We start from the raw sequence: 23,916 nt of genomic DNA, 5'->3' as shown, positions 1-23,916 counted from the left end.
CGAGGTTACTTTTTCCACAGGACTGGTCTGGCAAAGGAATCCATCTCCCAGCTCCTCCCTATCAGTATACATGCCAGCTCTTTGAATTTTCAGTATTTTTCTCCCACCCTCCCCCTCTTCCCCTCTAAACACAGAGATAACCAGAAAGTAACAGAAGAGACAACTCCAGAGGGAGTTGAAGACATTTTGTAAAGTTCAAACAGTGGGTCTGTAGCTCCCAAATCCCTCACTCAGATGACAGTCAAAGGAACTTTTGTATCATTCTTGTGATAATAGATACAAACTAGACAGCTTCTTTTCTGCCAGTGGTAGGTTCTCCCACTCCTCCCCACTCTGATATTCTTAAGTGCTTTTTACCAAACATTCCAGTTCTTCCTGCTTTGAGGACTACGGTGGAATGGTACTGTATGCCCGACACTCATTCCCACTGTACTTCCTGGCCCCCATTCTTGCTTCCCGCAAAAAGGTTGGGAAGAGCCAGTGGCTGGTTGTGGTCAAGAAGTTGTGGATGTTGGGGCACCTGGTGGCTCAGTCAGTTAAGCATCCAACTTGATTTTGGCTCAGGTCATGATCTCATAGTTCATGAGATCGAGCCCCACATCGGGTCCTGTGTCAATAGTGAGGAGCCTGCTTGGGATTCTTTCTCTCCCCCTCTTTCTGCCCTGGCTACACATCTACACATTCTCTCTCTCTCTCTCTCTCTCTCTCTCTCTCTCTCTCCCTCTCTCCCTCTCCCTCTCCCTCTCCCTCTCCCTCTCCCTCTCCCTCTCTCTCAAAAACAGAAGTTGCAGATGTTAAGAGCCTTCCAGAGCCCTCTTTTCTCTTTGCCAAGGGGCCAAGAACATTCCAAATAGCGACTGCTATGCCAACCCGGGTCTCAGAGTGAAAAATAACATGATGACATGTAACAAAGGCCACAGTCTACCTCAGTGGACACACAGGAAAAGCAAAAAATAAACCTTGGATGATCTGAGCCACTGAGAGTTTGGAGTTGTTTGTGACTGCAGCATAACCTAGCTTATCCTGACCAACTATTTGAAATCATCCCTCATTCAATATTAAAGGGGTCCATACCATACACTGGTGTCTTCCCAGGCAAGATAACCACTATGAGCTGTAGGCCCACATATGTCATTTTCAGGTGTTTAAACATGGGCTCCACGCTGTCCGCACCCTGTGCGTACTTGCAGAAACATGGCTGGCCCTGGATGGGCATCCCTGCATCCTTAGAGATTTTACGGAGCTGGTCAGTGAAACTCCTGGTAAAATAGAACCAGTAGTACAGTGCTTTCATTTCAGAGTACATTCCTAGCATTTATTTTCCTCAAAGACACTTCTTTCAGTTTTGCACATTCTTAGCCAAAATTAAAGACAAACAAATAAACAAAAAATCCATAACCGGTTGCCAAAAATGGGCTGGCAATTGTGTCACTGCAATTATAATGCACAAAGAATCTGTGTTATTAATATTAAGCTATCAGATTATCATTTTGAATATTTAAATAATTATACCTCAACGGGGCCCCAGGGACTATAATAGCATTTCTGTTCAAAGATTTTTTTAAACATTCAGGTCAATAATTCTGAACTAAAGAAAAGCAAAGTCAAAATTTCAGATAATGTGTATTTTGGTAAGCCTGGCACGAGAATAGTTGGGTAAGCTTGTGTTCAATTGAGAATATGGAAACACAAATCAGTATATTTAGGATTACATTCAAACTTGTAATAGATTTGATTCAATAACAATATCAAAAGAAATCATCACTTTAAAAAAATAAAATTCATTGTGAAGTTTTAAATTTTAAATTTGTGAAGTTACTTTAATATATGTATAAAGCTTTCCGAATTTCTTTTGTGCATTTGTCAAGATTTGTAAGATTCCTTTCTTTCAGCCAGTTCCCTTTTCCTGCCTTGAGTTTTCCACCCTTTTTACTAACTTCCTTTCTATAGATAGCTGCATCTGTAAGACATGAACCAATGATCTTAGTCAGTGACCCTGCAATAAAACAAGCTCGCTAGTAAATTATAATGATTAAAAATGGACTAGTTTTTATCTTAGCTGGAAAGATACAATTAATACCAAAGGAAGCTTCACTAAGAACTCAGAAGAGTTTGCTTTGGCCTTGTGAGTCACAAATTTCTGCTCTAAATGTAAGAAAGCTGACTCAGATTCTTACTGTCATTCCCAAGTTTGCAATTTACTATAATACAAGGTCTTTTTCCTATAGCCAGATGGTGTCACTATAGGAGTCAGGGATTTGGTGCCAGTGCACATAGCACATTCATGTAAAGATGGTATTTTCATATCTGGAAGGGATATTACTAAGCTGAAAATATGAAGATACTCACTTTAGTAAATCTTCCCTACATTGTTTCTGAGGCGCAAAACAAGCAACTGCCCAAACTTTAATTTCAATGCCAGCATAAAACTGCTTTCCTCGCATGTCCCAGACACCCTGGTTGGGTGTGGCTACCGTTTTATTCTTTAAAAAAAAACAAAACAAAAAAGAAACAAAAGAAAAGAGAAAAGACATTACAATCTAAGGCCATTTTAATGTTGATGAGGGGATAAACAAAATTCTATTTGGTATTAGCCAAAAGACAAAAAGCAATACTGAACAAAACTATGGGTAAATTCAGTGTGGTGTAGTGGAGAAACCCTGGGTTATTCTCTTTTTGACTGGTTGTTGGAAGAAGCTTGCTGAATAAAATAAAAAGCTTACCCGGCCTCCATACTGCAGCATTGGTGCTGGAAGTACCCGGCCTGTGAGCTCTGTCATTTCATTGTGGACAACAATGCCAAATTCTTTAAGGTATGGATCCGGTCCACCCACCATACTGTTACTCTTCACCTAAGGAACAGGAAAGCCTGCGTATATAAAAACCAAAGAGTAACTGTGTCCCACCAGGAGTTTTATATTTTCTTCTTTTCTCATCTTAAAGCTAGCTTATCTTGAAGACCATGACTTACTGACCAGTCTACTGATTTCCTCCTGTCTATCAGGTGCAGATCTTGCTGTCGCTTTGATCATTGTGGAAGTCTGATTGTCCGTGAGCTTCTTTATACATCGCTGTCCTGCCACAATATTGCAGACCTACCGAGAGGCAAAGAGAAATTCGTATCTTACATCTTCTATTCCTCAAAACGTGAAAATGCTGTTACCCGGTGAAGCTATTTGCCCAAAACATTTTAAAAACTAATACTAGATTCTGCCACTAGCCTAGAACGTGATTTCTTTTTTTTTTTTTTTTAACTGATTCAAGAGATTGGCAGATTTGGCAAAAGAAAATTCAGCTTAGCTTACCTCAAGTGGCAAGTATGTATGTTTTTGTTCTTGTCCCACTTGGAGGCAGGGGAGGTGGGGATATTTCAGCTGCAGACTATATTTCTGCTTAAAATACTGGGCTACTGTACATTCCATAGCTTGACCATTTTCTAGCTGTAAAGGAAAACTACAGGAGAGAATATCTTTTCAGAAATTTCTTCGAGATTTTTTTTTCTTAAACAAGCAAGCAAACAAAAGCCTACAAACATTTTCTACCTTGATCAGTCACTTAAAAAACAAAGGTCAATCTTCTTTTTTTTTTTTTTTTTTTTTTTTTGAGCTTTCACACCCAGCGTGGAGCCCAAAGTGGGCTTGAACTCACGACCCTAAGATCAAGAGTCAGATGCTGGGGCGCCTGGATGACTCCGTCGGTTGAGCATCTGACTCTCGATTTTGGCTGAGGTTATGACCTCACGGTGCGTGGATTTGAGCCCCTCGTTGGGCTCTGTACTGGCAGTGCGGAGCCTGCTTGGGATTCTCTCTCTCCCTCTCTCTCTGCCCCTCTCCTGCTTGTGCTGTTTCTCTCTCTCAAAAATAAATAAACTTAAAAAAATTAAAAAAAAAAAAAGAGAGAGAGTCAGATGCTTAACCGACTGAGCCACCCAGGCACCCCCCACACAGAAGTTTTATTTGTTTAAGAGAACTATTTGTAACATGAATGTAACATAGTTATTGAGGCCAATTTCCAGATCCCCAAACCAGGACAGATATATGTGGGTCTGGGGGAAACAAGACTAAATACATGAAAATGAGGCTTTGCCAGGATATATAATATAAACTGGGGAGTGCGATTTAAGAGATTCCCTTTCTTTGGCTTTTCTAGGGGGCAAATTATCTCACATACTTGGTGCAAATATTTGGTAATAACTTTAATCTGTTTTCTTAACTGCTACAGCCCTACAAAGTAACAATGCAGTGAGGATCACCTATGTGATATTTAAAACCATGTGCTTTTGAGGCGCCTGGGTGGCTCAGTCGGTTAAGCAGCTGACTTCGGCTCAGGTCATGATCTCACGGTCTGTGAGTTCGAGCCCCGTGTCGGGCTCTGTGCTGACAGCTCAGAGCCTGGAGTCTGTTTCATATTCTGTGTCTCCCTCTCTCTGACCCTCACCGGTTCATGCTCTGTCTCTCTCTGTCTCAAAAATAAATAAACGTTAAAACTATGTGCTTTTAATTTGTATGCAAAGATCATACAAGCCTACAAGTATAATTATTCTTATAGGATTATGTGAAGTAATTAATGAAAAAGATACAGTTCTTTAAAAAAAGCTACACTCCTCAATAGTGACTTCATAAAGTTTGGGTAACATTTTTTTCCCCTAGAGAATGAAGTCAATGGTATAATATGAAGGATACATGAAATATTATTTTATAACTCTTAAGAAATTCACATCAGATGCATATGAGTTTTTACTGAAGAATTTAATCAAATCACACTGAATTAATATACCACATTTATCCAGAGATCACTCCAAAACTTCTATTATCTAGAACAAAGCCCTCCCAGTGATTTTGATGTAGATTAAAGTTAAAGGTTTTTTATTTACTATTATTTTTTAATTTATTTTGAGAGATAGCACAAGCAGGGGAGGGACAGAGAAAGAGAGGACCCCAAGCAGGCTCCACGCTGTCTCACGGACCCTGATGCAGGGCTCAAGTTTATAGACCATGAAATTGCGACCCAAGCTGAAATCAAGAGCTGGATGCCCAAACAATTGAGCCACCCAGGTGCCCCAATGTACACTAAAGTTTAAGCGTTGAGAACCATGGATCTAAAATAAAGTCAAGACTAGCGGCACCTGGATGGCTTAGTTGAACGTCTCACTTCAGCTTAGGTTGTGATCTCATGGTTTGTGGGTGCAAGCTCCACATCAGGCTGTCTGCTGTCAGCGAAGCCCACTTCAGATCTTTTGTCCCCCTCTCTCCTTCTCTGCCCCTCCCCTACTCGTGTGTGCTCTCTCTCTCAGAAATAAACAAACATTAAAAAATTTGTTTAAAAAAACAAGTCAGAGTAGAATATAAACAAACAAACAAAAGTCTTCTGACTAAACAAAATAATGTCGTTTATATATTTAAGTTCATGCTCTTTACTTGGAGGAGCCAATATTTATTTATGTCAGATATGAATTTAAAGATCTTGATTACAAGAATAAAACTTACAGATACAGTAAATTAAAAAAAAGCATATAGGGGCGCCTGGGTGGCGCAGTCGGTTAAGCGTCCGACTTCAGCCAGGTCACGATCTCACGGTCCGTGAGTTCGAGCCCCGCGTCGGGCTCTGGGCTGATGGCTCGGAGCCTGGAGCCTGTTTCCGATTCTGTGTCTCCCTCTTTCTCTGTCCCTCCCCCGTTCATGCTCTGTCTCTCTCTGTCCCAAAAATAAATAAAAAAACGTTGAAAAAAAAAAAATTTAAAAAAAAAGCATATATATATGCTTTCATATATATTTTCTGATTATGTGTAGTTCCCAGTGGATTAGAAGTTGGGTGATTAGAAAAATGAGATTGGAGGGGCGCCTCCAATGATCTCACATCGGGCTCTGTGCCGACAGCTCGGAGCCTGGAGCCTGCTTCAGATTCTGTCTGTATCCGTCTCTCTGCCCCTCCCCCACTCATGCTCGCGCTCTCTCTCTCTCTCTCTCTCTCAAATATAAATAAACACTTAAAAAACGTATAAAAAAAGAAAGAAAAGAAAAATAAGTTTGGAAAATGGAAATGAGTGAGCTGTTAAGAGGCATGCCATACATACTGACAGCTGGAAGAAGTAGCCACTAACTACAAAGAGAGAAAAATCCAAACAAAACACAAAGCAATTATCTTCCCATGACAGCCTTATATGATGTATAGGCCTTGACAAACCCTTTGGGACATGCATTGAGAATTACAACAGTATAATAAAGGATGCTTTTAATCATGACTCGGCATTGTTACATAAAAGTTGATCTGTGTTTGGCATCCTCTGTGTTTAAGAGGTGAAATGAATCAAACGCCAAGAGATATGTTTTCTAAATGTCTCCATCAAAAATACTTAAAACATTTTTTAAAGCTTTGGTGCTTAAAAGAGGATTACAGTGATTTTGAAGATTACAATATGGGATGCCAATTTCTCAAATGATTATAGCAGCTTCCTCTGTTACCAAAAAATGTAACAGTATCATTTTAGATGTGGTTAACATACGTTTGATGACTAGCTGGCCGTCTAGTCACATTACAAACTCGGTATTTTCGTTTCATCTGTCCACAGTGGGTCACCTCAACTTTAAGACCTGAAGTAAAAAAAAAAAGTTAAGACATTGGGTGTTAGTTAAAATCAAAGTGATGAAAACAGGTTTAAATGTTGTCTTTGGAAAGGCATGGCATTGTACAGGACAAAAGTTGCAAGGATATGGGAACAATTTCATCATGTACAGGCAAAAAGTCTCAGCTAAGAAGAAAACTTAGAACCCAGATGACTTAAGATGTGCAATCTACTTAAATTTATTAATTAATTCAATAAATATCTACTATGCATCAACTACTCTGGTACTTATTATCAGATCTAGAGATAGCCCTGACGAAGCTTGTGTTCTAGTGAGAGAAGAAAGCTAATAACAAGAAGAAAAGAAATTCCAAAGGGATAATAAATGAACTTGTGTTATTTTATTAAAACGGAAGATTTTAAGTGGGTAAGGCTTAGAGTGTCTGATATGTGCCAGCTACTGGGCAAGAAGCTTTATACATTTAATTGCCTTTAATTCTCACATCAACCATAAAGATACATATTATTATCTTTACCTTAGAGATGAATAAATTAAGACTCATGGTGATTAAGTATCTAGCCACAGGTCCCACTGATAGAACTGGTTGGGCTGGGCTAGAAACCCAGATGTGTCTGACTCCAAGACTGTGCTCTTTCCACCGTGTCGAGCTACCTTTCTGAGACTACCACAATGCAAATACCTACCTCTGATTTCTTTGGTAAACTTGACACGCTGGGAATCTGTTAGAGGTTTGGTCTGTTCATTGATGTTCTGAATGTCTAAAACCTCACACATGAACTCAATGATAGGCTGAGCCCGGTAGAAAGCAGTTGCAGATACTAACAAACAGAGAGGAAGGATACATAGCTTCAGGGAGAGGGAAAGCACCACAAAAAACAAAACAAAATAAAACAAAACAAAACAAAACAAAAAAACAAAAAAACAAAAAAACAAAAAAAACACAACCAGCCAAAAGAACAAAGAATCAAAAGAGAATTCCATCATACCATCAATATTGAGCATCATATTCCACATAGCGGGTCTCACAGACTGGTGAAAGCCAAACCAAACCTCTCTGCCCCCTCCCAGAGGGTGGTAGTAACCTTCAGGAGGTGAGAAAAAAGAACGACCCACTGGAGTGTACCTGAAAAAATAGTTGGCATGTTTCACAATGAAAAGCGTGCAAGGTCTTTCATTTCTCTCTCAACTTTATAAACAAACTTGAAACCAAGTTTGAACTATGACTTATGCAGAAACCTTTCAGTGGCTCTGATGCAACCTACCAAAAAAAACCCTGACATTTTGGGAAAGAACTCAAATGAAGATACTAACCTCATGGAGGGAAGGTGTCTTGTAATAACATCAAGTGCTTGTACTGAGTCATCTGGGACTTCGTTCAAGTGCCCAGCCAAAGCTTCTAAAAGCAACTGAAGGCTCACAACTGATACCCATTGAACAGACACTTTAAAGGTTTGGTCTTTACCCTCACCTGGAAGTGTCACTTCCATATCAACCTAAGGAAAAAAAAAATCACATTTACATATACCTATTTACAAAGGCTGAAAAAAAGATCCCAGGAATACTCAATATAGTCTATGCATAAGGATATTTAACTTTAACACTTTCTGTAGTTGCAAAACATTGTAAACAACCTAAGTCTCCATCAATAGGGGAATAATTTAGTATTGACCATTATGCAAATAATAGTTTGAAAATAAGGGGAATGCTACAACGTGGATGAACTTTGAAAACATTACGCTAAGTGAAATAAGCCAGACACAAAGGGACAAAGATTGTATGATTCCATATATATGAGGTACCTAGAATAGTCAAGTTTGTAGAGACGGAAAGTAGAACAGTGGATAGCAGGAACTAGAGGAAGAGGAGAGGGGAATTTACTGTTTAAGGGGTACATACTTCCAGTACAGGAGGATGAAAAACTTGCGGAGATCAATAGTGGTCATGACTGTACAACAATGTGAATATGCTAAATGCCATTGCATTGTACACCTAAAAATGGTTAATTAGGGGCACCTGGGTGCCTCAAACAGTTGAGCATCCGACTGTTGATTTTAGCTCAGGTCATGATCCAGATTTGTGGGATCAAGCTCCACATCGGGCTCTGTGCTGAGTGTGGAGCCTGCTTAAGATTCATTCTCTCTCTCTCTCTCTCTCTCTTCTCTCCCTCTGCCCCTCTCCTCCACTCCCTCTCTCTTTCTCTCAAAAAAAAAAAATGGTTAAGGGGTGCCTGGGTGGCTCAGTTCGTTGACAGTCTGACTTTGGCTCAGGTCATGATCTCATAGTTCATGGGTTTGAGCCCCGTGTCAGGCTCTGTGATGACAGCTCAGAGCCTGGAGCCTGCTTTGGCTCTTTCTGCCCCTCTCCCACTCATGCTCTGTCTGTCTGTCTCTCTCTCAGAAGTAAATAAACATTAAAAAAACATTTTAATGGATAAAATAGTAATTTTTACATTATGTACTCTTTACCACAATAAAAAGAATTTGAATTAAAAAAAAATAATAAAACCTCTAAATGTAAAAAAAATGGAAAGATCCCCCAGACATATTGTTTTTTTTAAATATTTATTTATTTGTTTGTTTGTTTATTTAGAGAGAGCGTGAGTCAGGGAGGAGCAGAGAGAGAGGGAAAGAGAATTCCAAGCAGGCTCGACAATGTCAGTGAAGAGCTCAATCCCATGACTGTAAGATCATGACCTGAGCTGAAATCAAGAGTTGGACACTTAAGTGACTGAGCCACCCAGGTGCCCCTTCCAGACATATTGTTAAGTGATAAAGTGAATCATAGAATGATATGTAAACAAACAAGATTACACATAAACATATGCATAAATAGCTAATGCACATAAAAATATCTGAAAAGATACATACCAAACTATTAGAATAGTTTCCTCTAAAAAGGAAAGTGGGATGAAGGGTATAGGCAGGTGAGGAGGCTGGAAATCACAATATTTCTAGATTGTCTAAGTAAGTTTATAATGAGTAGATATTTATATACTGTTTTTCTAATTAAAATAAATTTAGAAAAAGTTATTATGGTATTACAAATATTTTCATCAGTGGGTTTAGATAATTTTCTATACTTTATAAAGACTCCATTGTTCAGATTCAGGTAGCAAGTACTTTAGCAATGTGAAAACCTTGGAATGTATGTAGAGATGACATAATCAACCTAGATTCTAACGCTTATCTCATCTTCAATTATTGATTGACTAAGGGACAAGGGAATATGGTCACAATAACAAATCTATCAACAACTGAGAATTAAGTTGCCATGGGGCACGGGGGTGGCTCAGTTGGTTAAGCGCCTGACTCTTGGTTTCGGCTCAGGTCACAGTCTCACAGTTCATGAGTTCAAGTGCCACATAGGGCTCTGCGCTGACAGCATGAAGCTTGCTTGGGATTCTCTCTCTCTCTGCCCCTTCCTCTCTCTCTCTCTCTCTCAACACAAATAAAAATTTAAAAAATAAGGAAAAAAAAAAAAGAAATAAGTTGCCATTAGAAAGGGAAACATTCTTGTTCTACGGAAATGACCTAAGCCTATCATACATTTCTGACTATTAACACTTACCCTATCCCGTCCAATTGGCAGTGGGTGTGCCGTGTACATGTTTCTTTTGCCATCATAGCCAGGCTGCCGATCACCAAATATTTGCATCTTGAAGTGCCGTACCATTGTGTCTACTACCTCTCTTAACAGTAATGGAGAGAGTGGCAATTAGCTTTGAGAAATGGTGAATAGTAAGGAAACTACCGCTATAATCACCTAAATTGAGTTCAAAACTACTTGGAAAAAGTAAGAGTTAAAGTTAGAATTGACTTCAGTAATTAAAAAATAGTTAGCAATGGTCAACTAAAGAAAGGTGGCAACAAGTGAGCAAAGGCAGCTATGAGATGATAAGAAAGCAGGGAATAAAAAGAGAGCATAAAATTTATGGCAGCCTCTCAAACTCTTATTTTTCACAATCCTCTCTGATGATAAATATAGCCTTATGAGAATAATCTATCTTTGGCATCTAAGTTTGGCATGAATATTCGTAATTCGTAATTGTTAGCAACTAAACATCCTCATTCAAGTATAATGGTTTCAGAGAAAAGAGTAGGCAGAAATTCAGAAATCTGAGGACCAATAAATCTAAGATGCATATACTCCAAGGAATAAGTCAATCCCTTTGCCAAATGCTGGTAATTTATTATTCTGCATACTGTCTTGCTTTATGCCAAAGTACTCTTGAGCAGTGTGGAGATGGAAATGTAAAATATCCTTATTCCATAAAGATTACCAATCTTTTTAGAATGAAAGCCTCAATCAAGCATGCCTAGCTTTACTTCAGGGTTGTTGTGTGTGTGTATGTGTGTGTGTATGTGTGTGTGTGTGTGTGTGTGTGTGTGTGTATACATATATGTGTATATATATATATATATATATATATATATATATATATATATATATATATATATATATATGCTGGACCACTCTGTATGCCGGCTCTAGTTACCTGGCAACTAGAGTATATGGTTTGAGATGGACAGATGAGCATGTGAGATTTTGGAATGTTAGAGTCAATGATAGCTCTATATCTCACCAACGTCTAGTGAATGTTACATGTGTGAACTATATCTTAAAAGCCAAAACATATTACAACTGGATAAGGCATTAATATTCCACAAATAAAATCTGTGGGAAAAGACACACATTTATAAATTCAATCACGCAACTGAAAAAAATTAATGGAGAAATGCAGTATCATATATTACCAATAAAAAAAGCTAACTTAAGAACAATACATTTTTATATTCGCAGGGTAATTCCTCATTTTACATTCTTTTTTTTTTTTAATTTTTTTTAATGTTTATTTTTGACAGAGAGAGAAAGAGCACGAGCAGGTAATGGGCAGAAAGAGAGGGAGACACAAAATCTGAAGCAGGCTCCAGGCTCTGAGCTGTCAGCACAGAGCCCGACGTGGGGCTCAAACTCACAGACCACGAGATCATAACCTGACCCAAAGTCGGACGCTCAACTGACTGAGCCACCCAGGTGCCCCCCTCATCTTACATTCTTAAATTATAACCATAAATAGTTTTATAGTGAAGAGATATTTTCACCTCTGCTCTCACTTAATCTATGCAACAATTTTGTGAGACAAGTAGGCCAATGATTATTGTCTTCATAGTAAACAGAAAAAAAAAAAATACTACTTCATAATAAATAGAAAAAAAATACTTGGGGCACCTGGGTAGCTCAGTCAGTAAAGAGTCCGACTTCAGCTCAGGTCATGATCTCACGGTTTGTGGGTTTGAGCCCCGTGTCAGGCTCTGTGCTGACAGCTCAGAGCCTGGAGCTTGCTTTGGGTTCTATGTCTCCTTCTCTCTCTGCCCCTCCCCCAAACACACTCTGTCTCTCTGAAAAATAAATAAACATTAAAAATTTTTTTTTAAAGAAAAAAAAATCAGCATAGGCAAGTGATCTGCCCCTGGTCACAGAGTGAATAAGTGGCAGAACTGCATGACCTTGGGCAAGTTATAAGAAACCTATCTGTTTCTTTTCATTTGTAAAATTATGATAATCACAATATCTACCACAAAAGTTTGTTGTATTAAGTAAATAAATATACATAGAATATTTACAACAGTGCTTGTCACACAATAAGCCTACTTACTCTGGTGTGCTCATGGATAGGCCTCCGAGGATCTTCCTCTCTTCTGAATTATCAGATTTGTCCTCTTTACTGGATTATTTCCTTCAGCATACAGATATGCTATCATTTCTCTCATCTTCAAAGAAATTAAACTTCCTTGACCTGACTTCCTCCCCATTTGAACATCCCATTTCTCTGTTCCCCTTTGTGTCAAAATCCCTTAAAGAAGTTGTCTCTAATTGTTCTTTCCCTGTCTCACCTAAACCTTCTCCACTTCTCCTCCACCAAAACTACTCTTGTCAAGGTCCCCAGTGAGCTCCACAATGCTAAATTCAGTGTTCCTTAAACATTAGATGATAAAGTCTTCCAACTTAAAACATCTTCTTCCCTTGCCTCCTTGTTCTGTCCTGGTTTTCACCTATCCCAGTGGCCTTTCCATGCCAGTCTCCTGGCTTCCTCATCTCCCTAATTTTTAAATATTGGGGTGCTTAGAGTCTTTTCTCTTACAGTCTTTTTTTCTCTAACCACGCTCACTTCCCATATAATCTTACCCAGCTCATGGCTTTACCACCAATATGCTGATGACCTTCAAATGTTTGTCACCAGCCTAAATCCGACCTCATGTATTCGAGTTCCTACTCAACATCTCCACTAGGATGTCTAATAGACATCTCAGCCCTAACATGCCCAAACAGGTCTCCTGATCTGCCAGCCCTGTTGACTTCTCCCATAGTTTTCCCCATTCCAACAAGTGGCAACTCCATTTTTTCCACTTGCACAGGACAAAAACCCTGGGATCAGTCATGACTCATTTCTTCACTCATATCCCGTGTTTAATCCATCAGCACATCGTGCTGACACTACCTCCAAAAAATTATTAAAAACATCTCAGTTGCTCACCCCACCCCCATTCTCTATTTTCTTTCCCTGTTTAATTTTTCTTCATAGCACTTATTACCAACTAACACGTAATAATTTTTGTTTGCTGATTCATTTATTTTTGGTTTTCTCCCCTATTAGAATATAAGCTCCTCAAGGGTAGAAATTTTTGCCTGTTTTGTTCATGTTGTATTTCCAGAGCACAGAACAATACCTGGTACATAGTAAGCACTTAATAAAATGTTCGTTGAATGGATTAATGGTAGCCATTAACGGTAACTATTACAGTTGATTTCAGTTATATAATAGCCAAAAAATTAAGGGCTTGCATGAGATTAAACTGTACCAGAAAGCCATGTTATTGATCTATAATAAGAAAAATATCCAGCAGCATAAAATATTACACTTGACACCAAAGGCATTCTTAGAAAGCAAGGATCTTAATATTAAGGATTGTTGAATACGATGGCGTGAAAACAGAAAAAAGAAAATAGGGTGCTCTTAGCATTGTATAGATATCTACTACAGGACTGTGTCTTCACATTTGGTAAATTCCTGCCATACACACCAAAAAGGCTTAAATCATCTCATCCAGACCCCACTTGGGTAACATTAGAATTAAACAGAACTTCTCTCTGAACTTCACTTTTTTCAATACTCCAAGATGATTCTTCTGTCTTTACACTTAAATTTTTCTCATGTCCAATACCAATACTTAATAATAAAATTAATTTTGGGATAGTTATTTTTTAAGATTTTATTTTTAATTAAACTCTATATCCAATTTCAGGATCGAACTTGGTCTTGACTCTTGATCTCGAGCCCCGAGATCAAGAGTCGCATGTTCTACCAACTGTGCCAGCCAGAAGCCCCAGAATTTTCAGATAGTTCTAGTTTCCTGTACATACTAACGCTTCACCTATTTTTATTTTATTATTTAAATTTCTGCTACCATTGGACAATGAGAGTGACTTTCTCCTTCATTTGGTAAGTATTTACTGTTGGACAATAATGTATCCAGCACTGCTAGAATCTGTAGAGGATAACCAAGTAAGAGACAACAAAGCTGCTATCAAGAAACTTACCATCTTAGAGAAAAAACAAAGCCTACATGATGAAAGAATTTAGAAAACAATATGATACATAATAAATAAATGATATACATTTAAATATATAGAAATCTACTCTTTCTAGTCCTTACCTGTTGACTCTACGAGGCCGTTTTTCTGGTTTAATATCCACATCATAGTGATACACATCTATTTTAGGAATCTGAACCTGAAAATGATTGGCTAACAGTCGAATTGGTTTCCCAACAGTTCCAAGGCCAGGACGACGAGGTGGCTGAAACAGGCTGGATGGAGGTCCTGAAGAGATTGAAAGGCATTTGATGTGCTATTTGGTCATAAAGGACAATACTCCCTTCACAATCGTGATGATGATAATAACAATAGATATAATTATTGAGATCTTATTATTCACCGAACATACTCTGATATAAAGAGTTTGTGATAGGGGCGCCTGGGTGGCTCAGTCGGTTAGGCAGCCGACTTTGGTTCAGGTCATGATCTCGCAGTCCGTGAGTTCGAGCCCCGCGTCGGGCTCTGTGCTGACTGCTCAGAGCCTGGAGCCTGTTTCAGATTCTGTGTCTCCCTCTCTCTGACCCTCCCCCGTTCATGCTCTGTCTCTCTCTGTCTCAAAAATAAATAAACGTTAAAAAAAAAAAAAAAAGAGTTTGTGATATCTTTTAACCTCAGGTTTTCTAGATTTTTAAATATTTTGCCATATTGCTATCATTTTGATTATGGGAGACGTCAAAATTATATAGACAGTATGATGGTCTCCTCTCAGATGTAGGCTACTGTATAAAACTCCTATGAGCATCAGGTCTGTAGCTACACCCAATGTAGCTCTACATTGTAATCTCTACACCCAATGTGGGGATTGAATTTACAACCCTGAGGTCAAGAGTTGCATGCTCTATGGACTGAGCCAGCCAGGTGCCCCCAAATTATATGCATTTTAAAATAAAACCATCCCTAAACTCTAGGGATCATCACCATGTTCAGGCTGGCAATCATCTATTAATCCCCCACAAACTTAGCCTCCGTTATTATAGTTTGTACAGGCAGGAGATTAACAGCAGCTACATTTATTAATTTACTTGCTAATTTAGATAGTGAAACAATACCAATAATGTTAGACTTTATAACCTAAAGCTTATAACCTAATGTCCAGATTCTATCTGGACAATGTGACATTGCTTGATCATAATGTCTAGTTTATTCGTTTATTACATGTCAACCTGCACTGTGGATTTAGGAAAAAGAGTGTCTGCCTTCAAAGAACTTACAGTCTAGACCAGTGGTTCTCAGTGTGGGAGAGATATTATCCCCCAGGAAACATTTGACAAATGCCTGCAGACATTTTTGGTTGTCACAACTCAGGGGGTGCTATTGACATAGGGTAGGGATACAGCTAAACATCCTACAATGCACACGACAGCCCCTACAACAAAGAAGTATCCACCCAAAATATCAATAGTGCTGAGGGCGAGAAGTTCTGGTCTAGACAGGGCAGTCAACCCAAATTATTCCATTGATGGTTCACAAAATATTCCACAAAAAGAAAAGATTCCATAAGCTAAAGAAATTGCATATTGTCTCCCTTCTCAAAGTTTCAATGTGCATTATTGTATTAAATTCTCTAATGAGTTTTATAATAAATAACGTTAATCATTTACCCAACTTATTTTTCCCCTAAATTTTCTCTGTTTTTAAAATCAAATACCTATCACTATTCAGGAGATAAGGATTTGAGGAAACACAGACTGGGTAATATTTATCTAAAGAAAACTTACTTCTTTTTGAGGATAATGTCAAGTAGACACTGGCCTAAAAAATAAACATCTTTTCTGCTACAAATAGGTGTTGAGTACAGTGGGCTGTGATTACAATGGAAAGTTACAACAGGTTCTTATTGCCAAGGCATTTCACCAAGAACAAAGGCAATTCAAAGGAGAGAAAACTTTGAAGCAAGAAGCTATTCTGGTTCAACATCACTTAGGAAAATCAAAGCAAACCCTTTAATGAAATGTGTGTTGACAGATCTCCATATACTAATTTTTAAAGTATTGAAAATCTTCTCACAGATTAAATTCATGGTTCATTCTTCTTCTAAATTCTACTCCTTCAAAACTCAGGTAAGGTGTGACTTCCTTTGGAAAGCCTTTCTGGAAGGCTTCCAGACTGGAAGATGCATCCTTGGTGTATCCAAGACCCTCTGTATAAGGGAGTACATAGCACAAGTATGTAGAAACAATGTGTTAAATTACTGTCTCAGCCATCGGACTGTAAATTCTTAGAAGAAATGGACCTTCAGTTCACTGTTACCTCCTCAATATCTAACTCAATGACTATAGCACATCGTAGGAATTCAATAAATGTTGAGTTGAACAGTACAGGCATAGCTCATTTAGTTGCACTTTATTGTGCTTTGCATATACTGAGTCTTTTACAAATTGAAGGTTTGTGGGAACCCTGCAGTGAGCAAGGCTATTGGCGCTATTTTTCCAGCCGCAGCACTTGTTCATGTCTCTGTGTCACATTTTGGTCATTCTCACATTTGAAACTTTTACATTATTATTGTATTTGTTATGGTGATCTGTGATCAGTGATTGTTGAGTTGCTGTTGTAATGTTCTTGAGGTGCCACGAACTGCACCCATATGAGATAGCAAAGTTAATACAAAGATGTTGTGTGTTCTGACTGCTCCACTCACTGGCCATTCCCTTCTCTCTTCCTCTCTTTGAGCCTCCCTATTCCCTGAAACACGACCATACTGAAAGTAGGCCAGTTAATAACCCTATGATGGCCTCTAAGTGTTCAAGTGAAAGGAAGAGTCCCAGGTCTCTCACTTTCAATCGAAAGCTAGAAATGATTAAGGTTAGTGAGGAAGGCAATGTGGAAAGCCAAGACAGGCCAAAAGTAGGCCTCTTGTGCCAAAGACTCAGCCAAGTTGTGAATGCAATGGAAAAGTTTTTGAAGGAAATTAAAAGTGCTGCTCCAGTGAACATGCGAGTGTTAAGAAAGCAAAACAACCTTATTGCTTATACGAAGAAACTCTTAGTGGTCTGGATAGAAGATCAAAATGAGGGTGCCTGGGTGGCTCAGTCCGTTAGGCGTCCAACTTCGACTCAGGTCGTGATCTCACAGTTCATGAGATCGAGTGCCATGTGGGGATCTGTGCTAACAGTGTGGAGCCTGCTTGGGATTCTCTCTCTCTCTCTCTCTCTCTGCCCCTCCCAACTTGTGCTCACTCACTCTCTAAATAAATAAATAAACAAGCAAACCAATCCATCAAAACAGACACAAAATTCCCTTAAGCCAAAGCCTAATCCTGAGCAAGGCCCTAACTCTCTTCAATTCTGTGAAGGCTGAGAGAGGGGAGGAAGTTGCAGAAGTGAAATTTGAAGCTAGTAGAGAGAGGTTGGTTCATGAGGTTTAAGGAAAGAAGCCATCTCCATAACATAAATATGCAAGGTGAAGCAACAAGTGGTGATGTAGAAGCTGCAGCAAATTATCCAGAAGATCTAGTTAAGATAATGAATGAAGGTGGCTACAGATTTTCTATGTAGATGAAACAGCCTTATACTGGAAGAAGATGCCATCCAGGACTTTCACAGCTAGAGAGAATAAGTCAATGCCTGGCTTCAAAACTTCAAAAGGACAGACGGATTCTTGTTAATGGCTAATGCAGTTGGTGACTTTAAGTTGAAGCCAATGTTTATATATCAACCTGAAAAACCTAGGGTCCTTAAGAATTACACTAAATCTACTCTGCCTCTGCTCTATAAGTGAAACAAAGCCTGGATGACGACACATCTGTTTACAACATGGTTTACTGAATATTTTAAGCCCACTGTTGAGATTTACTACTCAGACAAAAAGACTCCTTCCAAAAGATTACTGCTCATTGACAATGCACCTGGTCACCTAAGAGCTCTGACAGCCGTATACAACAGGATTAGTGTTGCTTTCATGCCTCCTAACACAACATCCATTCTGCAACCCATAAATCAAGGAGTCATTTTGACTTTCAAGACTTACTATTTGAGAAACATTTTGTAAAGCTATAGTTGTCATAGTGATTCCTCTCATAGATCTGGGCAAAGTAAATTGAAAACTCTTTGGAAAGGATTCACCATTCCCAATGTCATGAAAAACATCCATGATTCATGGGAAGTGGTCAAAAAAATCAACACTAACAGGAGTTTGAAAGAAGTTGATTCTAACCCTCATGGATGACTCTGAGCAGGTTAAGACTCCAGTGAAGGAAGTAGCTGCAGATGTAGTGGAAATAGCAAGAGAACTAGAATGAGACGTGGAGATGTGGCTGAACTGCTATAATATCATGATAAAACTTGAATGGATGAGAAAGGAATTGCTTCTATAGATGAACAAAGAGGGGTGCTTAGGTGGCTTGGTCAGTTAAGCATCCAACTCTTGATTTTGGCTCAGGTCATGATCTTGCAGTTTGAGTTTGAGCCCCATGTCAGCTCTGTGCTGACAGTGCAAGGCCTTCTTGGGATTCTGTCTCTCTCCCTCTCTGCCCCCCACCCCCCTGGTCTTCTCTCTCTCTCTCTCAAATAATAAACACTTTTTAAAAATAGATGAACAAAGAGAGTGATTTCTTGAGATGGAATCTACTCCTGGTGAAGATGCTGTGAAGATTGTTGAAATTATGAGAAAGGATTTAGAATATATAAATTTAGTTGAGGGGTTGTGGGAGGAGGAATGAGCTAAATGGGTAAGGGGCATTAAGGAATCTACTTCTGAAATCATTGTTGCACTATATGCTAACTAACTTGGATGTAAATTAAAAAATAAATTATTAAAAATAAAAGTATATAGAGCTATCACACATTAAAAAAATTTAGTTGATAAAGCAGTGGCAGGGTTTGAGAGACTGACTCCAATTTTGAAAGAAGTTCTATTATAAGTAAAATGCTATCAAACATCACTGCATGCTACAGAGAAACGATTTGTGAAGAGTCAATTGATATGGCAAACTTCATCATTGTCTTATTTTAAGAAGTTGCCATAGCCACCCCAAACTTCAGCAACATCACCCTGATCTTTCAGCAGCCATCAACGTCAAGGCAAGACCCCACACCAGCAAAAAGATAATGACTCACTGAAAGCTCAGATGATGGCTAGCACTTCTTAGCAATAAAGTATTCTTTAAATTTTTTTTTAACATTTATTCATTTTTTGAGAGTGAGAGAGACAGAGCATGAGTGGGGGAGGGGCAGAGAGAGTGGGAGACACAGAATCAGAAGTACGCTCCAGGCTCTGAGCTGTCAGCACAGAGCCTGCCGTGGGGCTCCAACTCACAGACTGCGCTGAAGTCGGATGCTTAACCAACCAAGCCACCCAGGCGCACCGCAATAAAGTATTCTTTAAAGCATGTACTTGTTTTAGACATAATGCTATTGCACACTTAGACTACAGTATAGTGTAAACGTGACTTTCATGTGCACTGGAAACCAAAAAATTCACTTGACTTGCTTTATTGTGATATTCACTTTATTGTGGTGGTCTGCAACTGGACCCCTAATATCTCCAAGGTATGTCTGTACCAATCATCTCTAGCTCTAGATAGAAACCAAACAGAAACCCAGTCAGTCCTAAAACCCAGGAATTGACTATTGTTTTTCATTAAAGCAAAAGTGCATAATTTATACTAAAAATATTATTGCTTGGAGTTGAGTTCCACTTCTGGCATAGAAGGGATATACTCTAGGTGTGGTAAGACATTTAAAAACAAGGTAAGAGATAAATAATAAATAATATCAATGGTGATAGTCATACTGAATTCACCCAATTAAATCATAGACAAGTCAGCCCTGCATATTCCAAGGTACATTTAAGCAATCACTGTATCATAAATCCAGCTTTAGGATAGAAATTGAGAAACAGAATTTTGGAGCAAATGACTTGCCCAAGCACATATAGCTTTGATTTTGATTTGTGACTAGAATTTAGGTTTCCTAACTCCCAGCCCAGTGCTTTTTCTTCCCAATGTACTTCACAATCCTGTGGTATCTATATTTCTCTGAAATACTTGACGTCAAAAGGGAAAGAGACAGAGGAAATGAAAGAAGTGGGGTTAACGGAGAAAGATAGATAGTGTGTTCCTTTTCTTTGGTAGCAGAGAAAAGCGAGGAGGTGAGTGGTCATTTCTTTGAATAAGTTTAGGAGATTTATTTAGAAAACTATAACCTAAAATGTTCCCAAAGCTGATTTCTTTGAATTTAGCAAATTGCTTACAAAGAAAGTAAAGCATAGTGGCTATGGCAAAACCAAACTGTGTAGGTTTCAACCCTGGTTTTACCACTCCCTAATTGCATGGCTTTGGGCCAGTTTCTTAGTCACTGTGTGCCTCAGTTTCCTCATCTATAAAATATGGGAAGTGTGGTAATAATAGAATCTATTTCATAAATCAATTTTGAGGATCCTATTAGATAATGTATACATAAGGCTTACCACAGCACCTGATAATAGTAAGTGCTTGATAAATGTTAGCTGTTATGATTGTACTTGAATAACTGATACAGTCAGTGCTCAAAGGTCCCTGGGCTTTATAATGGGGGTATCTCCAAAATTTAGTGAGAAAGTCAGAAAATTACATCTTCTGAAAAGGAAACATTACTCAACACAGATTGCAGGAAGTCAACCTTAAATGAAGAAGAGGGCAGGGCACCTGAGTGGCTCAGTTGGTTAAGCGTCGGACCTTAGTTCAGGTCATGATCTTGGGGTTCATGAGTTTGAACCCCACATCAGGCTCTGTGCTGACAGCTCAGAGCCTGGAGCCCGCTTCGGATTCTGTGTCTCTCTCTCTAACCCTCCCCCAGTCACACACACACACTCTCTCTCTCTCTCTCTCTCTCAAAAATTAATAAAAATTAAAAAAACATTTTTAAAAAATGAAGAAGAGGGCAATAGACTAGGAGTCAGATGACCCAGACTCATCTGCATTTCACCTCTCAGCCTTGAGATCTTGAAGTCACTTACGCTCTCTGAATCTCTTTACTCATCTGTAAAATGGGGCTAATGCCTGCCTCACCTACCTCTCATAGGATCAAATGAGCTAAGAGCTATGAAAGCACCTTCCGGACTGTAAAGCACTGTAAAAATAAACATAATTAATATAGCCAAAATAAATGGTAATCTAACTGAATACATTTCTAAGTTATTATTGCCAGAAACCAAAATGGGGTGAGGGGAGATCATAGTAAGATTAAGAATGCTTCAATGATTTTCAAGTGAGGAGGGCAGAAAGCACTAGACCAGGGTGTTTGAACAAAACTGAAGTGCCTCTCTCTTGGTCCTAAGACAGCCTGGATAAAATATCCCACAAGACTATCAACTCCCTTTGCTCCAATTCTATGCTCAGCAAGCAGCTTATTATTAATTGGGTTTCCAAGATACTGTGACACCAGAAAAGGAGTTTGCTAGACAGCAGACAAGAAAATATTCCAGTCAACAGGAAAGATCTATGTGACATTTTAATATATTCATTTGTGTCTTTGAAGTGTGATTAGTGAGAACTTTCCACAATCCTGAGCAAACTAAGTCTTCAAATCTGCAAAAGCTGAAACCAACCAAAAAAAACAAAGTCCCTAGGCCTCTCCTAACTCTACCAGGTTGATCTTTTCCATGAAATTCAGTTTGTATACACAGTTACATAGTCTCTTCCAGCATCAGTCATAAAATGCAACAGTTGCTTCAATTATGAATTACTAACCGGAAGGGAAGAAGAAACATTTGTGGAATACCTACAATGCATTAGTCTCCACAATAAGACTGCTCACATACATTTCATTCTCACAACAATCTTGCAGCACATAATTATTATTGCCCTCATTTTATAGATGAGGAAATGAAAGTTCAAAGGAATTAAGTAATTTGCCCAAGGTTATACAACTATTAAATTACTAGATTGGATTTGAACAGAAGTCTGTTACATTCCTAAAGACATGATCATGCCTTTAGCCGGGGGACATAGCTGAAGGAACCCAGAGTAATGCTCACATTGAGGTTTATCAAATAATATTAATGTCACAAACCAATTCATTTTTAAAAGGCATATGAAATTTGATTATGTGGGCCTTTAAAAAATACTTTAAGCAGCCAATTAAGGTAGGGTTTAATCACTCAGCTATGTAAACAAGTTCTAAGTAAACAAACCTGCAAAGTTTCCAAACTCAAAAGGCAAAGTGAATTTTCCATCCACTAAAAAAATGAAGTGCCCTACAACGAAGTCCACTATGTAGACAGGGTTTGATATTAAAGTTAATTCTATCACAGCCTCTAAACCCTGCCCTACTTAGCCGAGGCATTAGAAACCTGGTGCGGTTTGAGGTGGGAGCACCAGGTTCTCAGTCTGCAGGGCAGCTGTTATAACCTGGAATGGTTCCTTTGGTTTGGGCCAACTGGGGGAGATAAACAGAGGTCATTCATAAAGATGGGGAATTACAGTTTCCAAAGCACTTTCCCCTTATTTGATCCCCACAACCACCCATAACCCAGTGAGAAGAGAACTCAGGGCATTAAAGCTTATGCTAGAACGGGCTCGCTGGTAACTCACCTGTCACTAAGGCACTAGCCCTGATCACTCTGGGACTGTCGCACAGACTAAGAGAGGCATAGGACCATATTTCCCAAGACTTCAGGGCCTTCGAGAAAGGGAGGGTACTTTGCCCCTTGGCCTTTGGGGGTCATAAGAAGTATTTGGGCGAAGTTCTTCTTCCTTATCTGAGGGCTCTGGACTGTCTACCAGTGCAAAGAAAAACACGGGTGTGGCCCCATGCTAAGAATACCCCTGGCAGTTCAAGGGGGTCCTTCCTGGTCCAGTCCGGGCCAGGCCTCAGCTGAGCACCTGGCACAGATCATTTCTTCTGAGGACCAAACTGGACTGCCTCAATCCTGGAGCGCAGACCGCCCCCCCTGAGGTTGGGTTAGGTCTCCCCTCCCCCTGGGAACCCGGGTCTCCATCCTGGGCCTGCCTCCCTTAGACCTCGAGACCTGGGTTGTCTCTCTAGGCTGGGGCGGGGTCTCCGCCCCCCGAGGCCCGGGTCAGCTCCCTCTGCCTTGTGCTGTGGGGCACGGATCCCCTTCCCCCAAGCCTGACGGCCCGAACCCAGGTAAGCAAGGGCCGATGGGGGACACGCGGAGCGACGGGCCCTCCCGCGCGCCCGCCCACCAGTCCCGGGGCCGCGACCCGGCCCCGGCCCGAGCGCACTCCTCACCAGGTCCCAGCGCCTCCATGGCGGCGGCGGGGGCCGCCTCGCCCCGGTCCCCGGCGCCTCCCGCTCCGGGCCCCGCCGCCGCCGCCGCCGCCGCCGCCGCCGCGTAACGCTTGATCTCCGGAATATTGGCGCTGGGGGGGGCGCCGCGGAGGCGCGGGCGCTGGGCAGGGGGCGGCGGCGGCGCCCGGCCCGGGGACAGGGACCCGGCTCCCGCGGCTCTTCCGGCCTCAGCGACAACAAAAACAATCCCCGCCGCCGCCGCCACCGCTGCCAGCGGGAGCGGGAGCGGGAGCCAGCGCGCGCGCCCGCCGGGCGGGGAGGGGGCGCGGGGCGCGCGCGGCCCAGGGTCCCGGCTCGCGGAGGGGGCGTGCGCGGCCCCGGGCGCCGGGTCCACGGAGCCCGGCGGGGGGGCGGGGCGGGGTGGGGCGGGGGCGGGCGCGCGCCCGGAGGGGGCAGTGCCCCGAGGACGTGTCGGATGCGCGCATGCCCGCCCGCACTGCCCTGTC

The 23,916-nt window shown here is 40.4% G+C and overlaps 1 protein-coding gene across 1 annotated transcript in view; it reads right to left on the bottom strand.

The window, feature by feature from the left end:
- Positions 1 to 23,471, bottom strand: part of LOC122226411 (protein argonaute-4) — a 41,027-nt gene extending 17,556 nt beyond the window's left edge. Inside the window, exons 1-12 of the mRNA XM_042949511.1 lie at positions 23,411 to 23,471; positions 14,300 to 14,465; positions 10,152 to 10,272; positions 7,896 to 8,077; positions 7,571 to 7,707; positions 7,268 to 7,402; positions 6,503 to 6,590; positions 3,306 to 3,453; positions 2,976 to 3,095; positions 2,724 to 2,852; positions 2,350 to 2,483; positions 1,075 to 1,259 (exon numbers count right to left, since the gene is read on the bottom strand). Of these exons, the coding sequence (XP_042805445.1) occupies positions 1,075 to 1,259; positions 2,350 to 2,483; positions 2,724 to 2,852; positions 2,976 to 3,095; positions 3,306 to 3,453; positions 6,503 to 6,590; positions 7,268 to 7,402; positions 7,571 to 7,707; positions 7,896 to 8,077; positions 10,152 to 10,272; positions 14,300 to 14,465; positions 23,411 to 23,429 (1,564 nt within the window). The 5' untranslated portion in view covers positions 23,430 to 23,471. The remainder of the gene's footprint in view (positions 1 to 1,074; positions 1,260 to 2,349; positions 2,484 to 2,723; positions 2,853 to 2,975; positions 3,096 to 3,305; positions 3,454 to 6,502; positions 6,591 to 7,267; positions 7,403 to 7,570; positions 7,708 to 7,895; positions 8,078 to 10,151; positions 10,273 to 14,299; positions 14,466 to 23,410) is intronic.
- Between the last annotated feature and the right edge of the window lie 445 nt (positions 23,472 to 23,916).

The sequence above is a fragment of the Panthera leo genome, chromosome C1, assembly GCF_018350215.1.
Source record: "Panthera leo isolate Ple1 chromosome C1, P.leo_Ple1_pat1.1, whole genome shotgun sequence".
Lineage (NCBI taxonomy): Eukaryota > Metazoa > Chordata > Mammalia > Carnivora > Felidae > Panthera > Panthera leo.
This window is presented reverse-complemented; position numbering and strand designations above follow the sequence as displayed.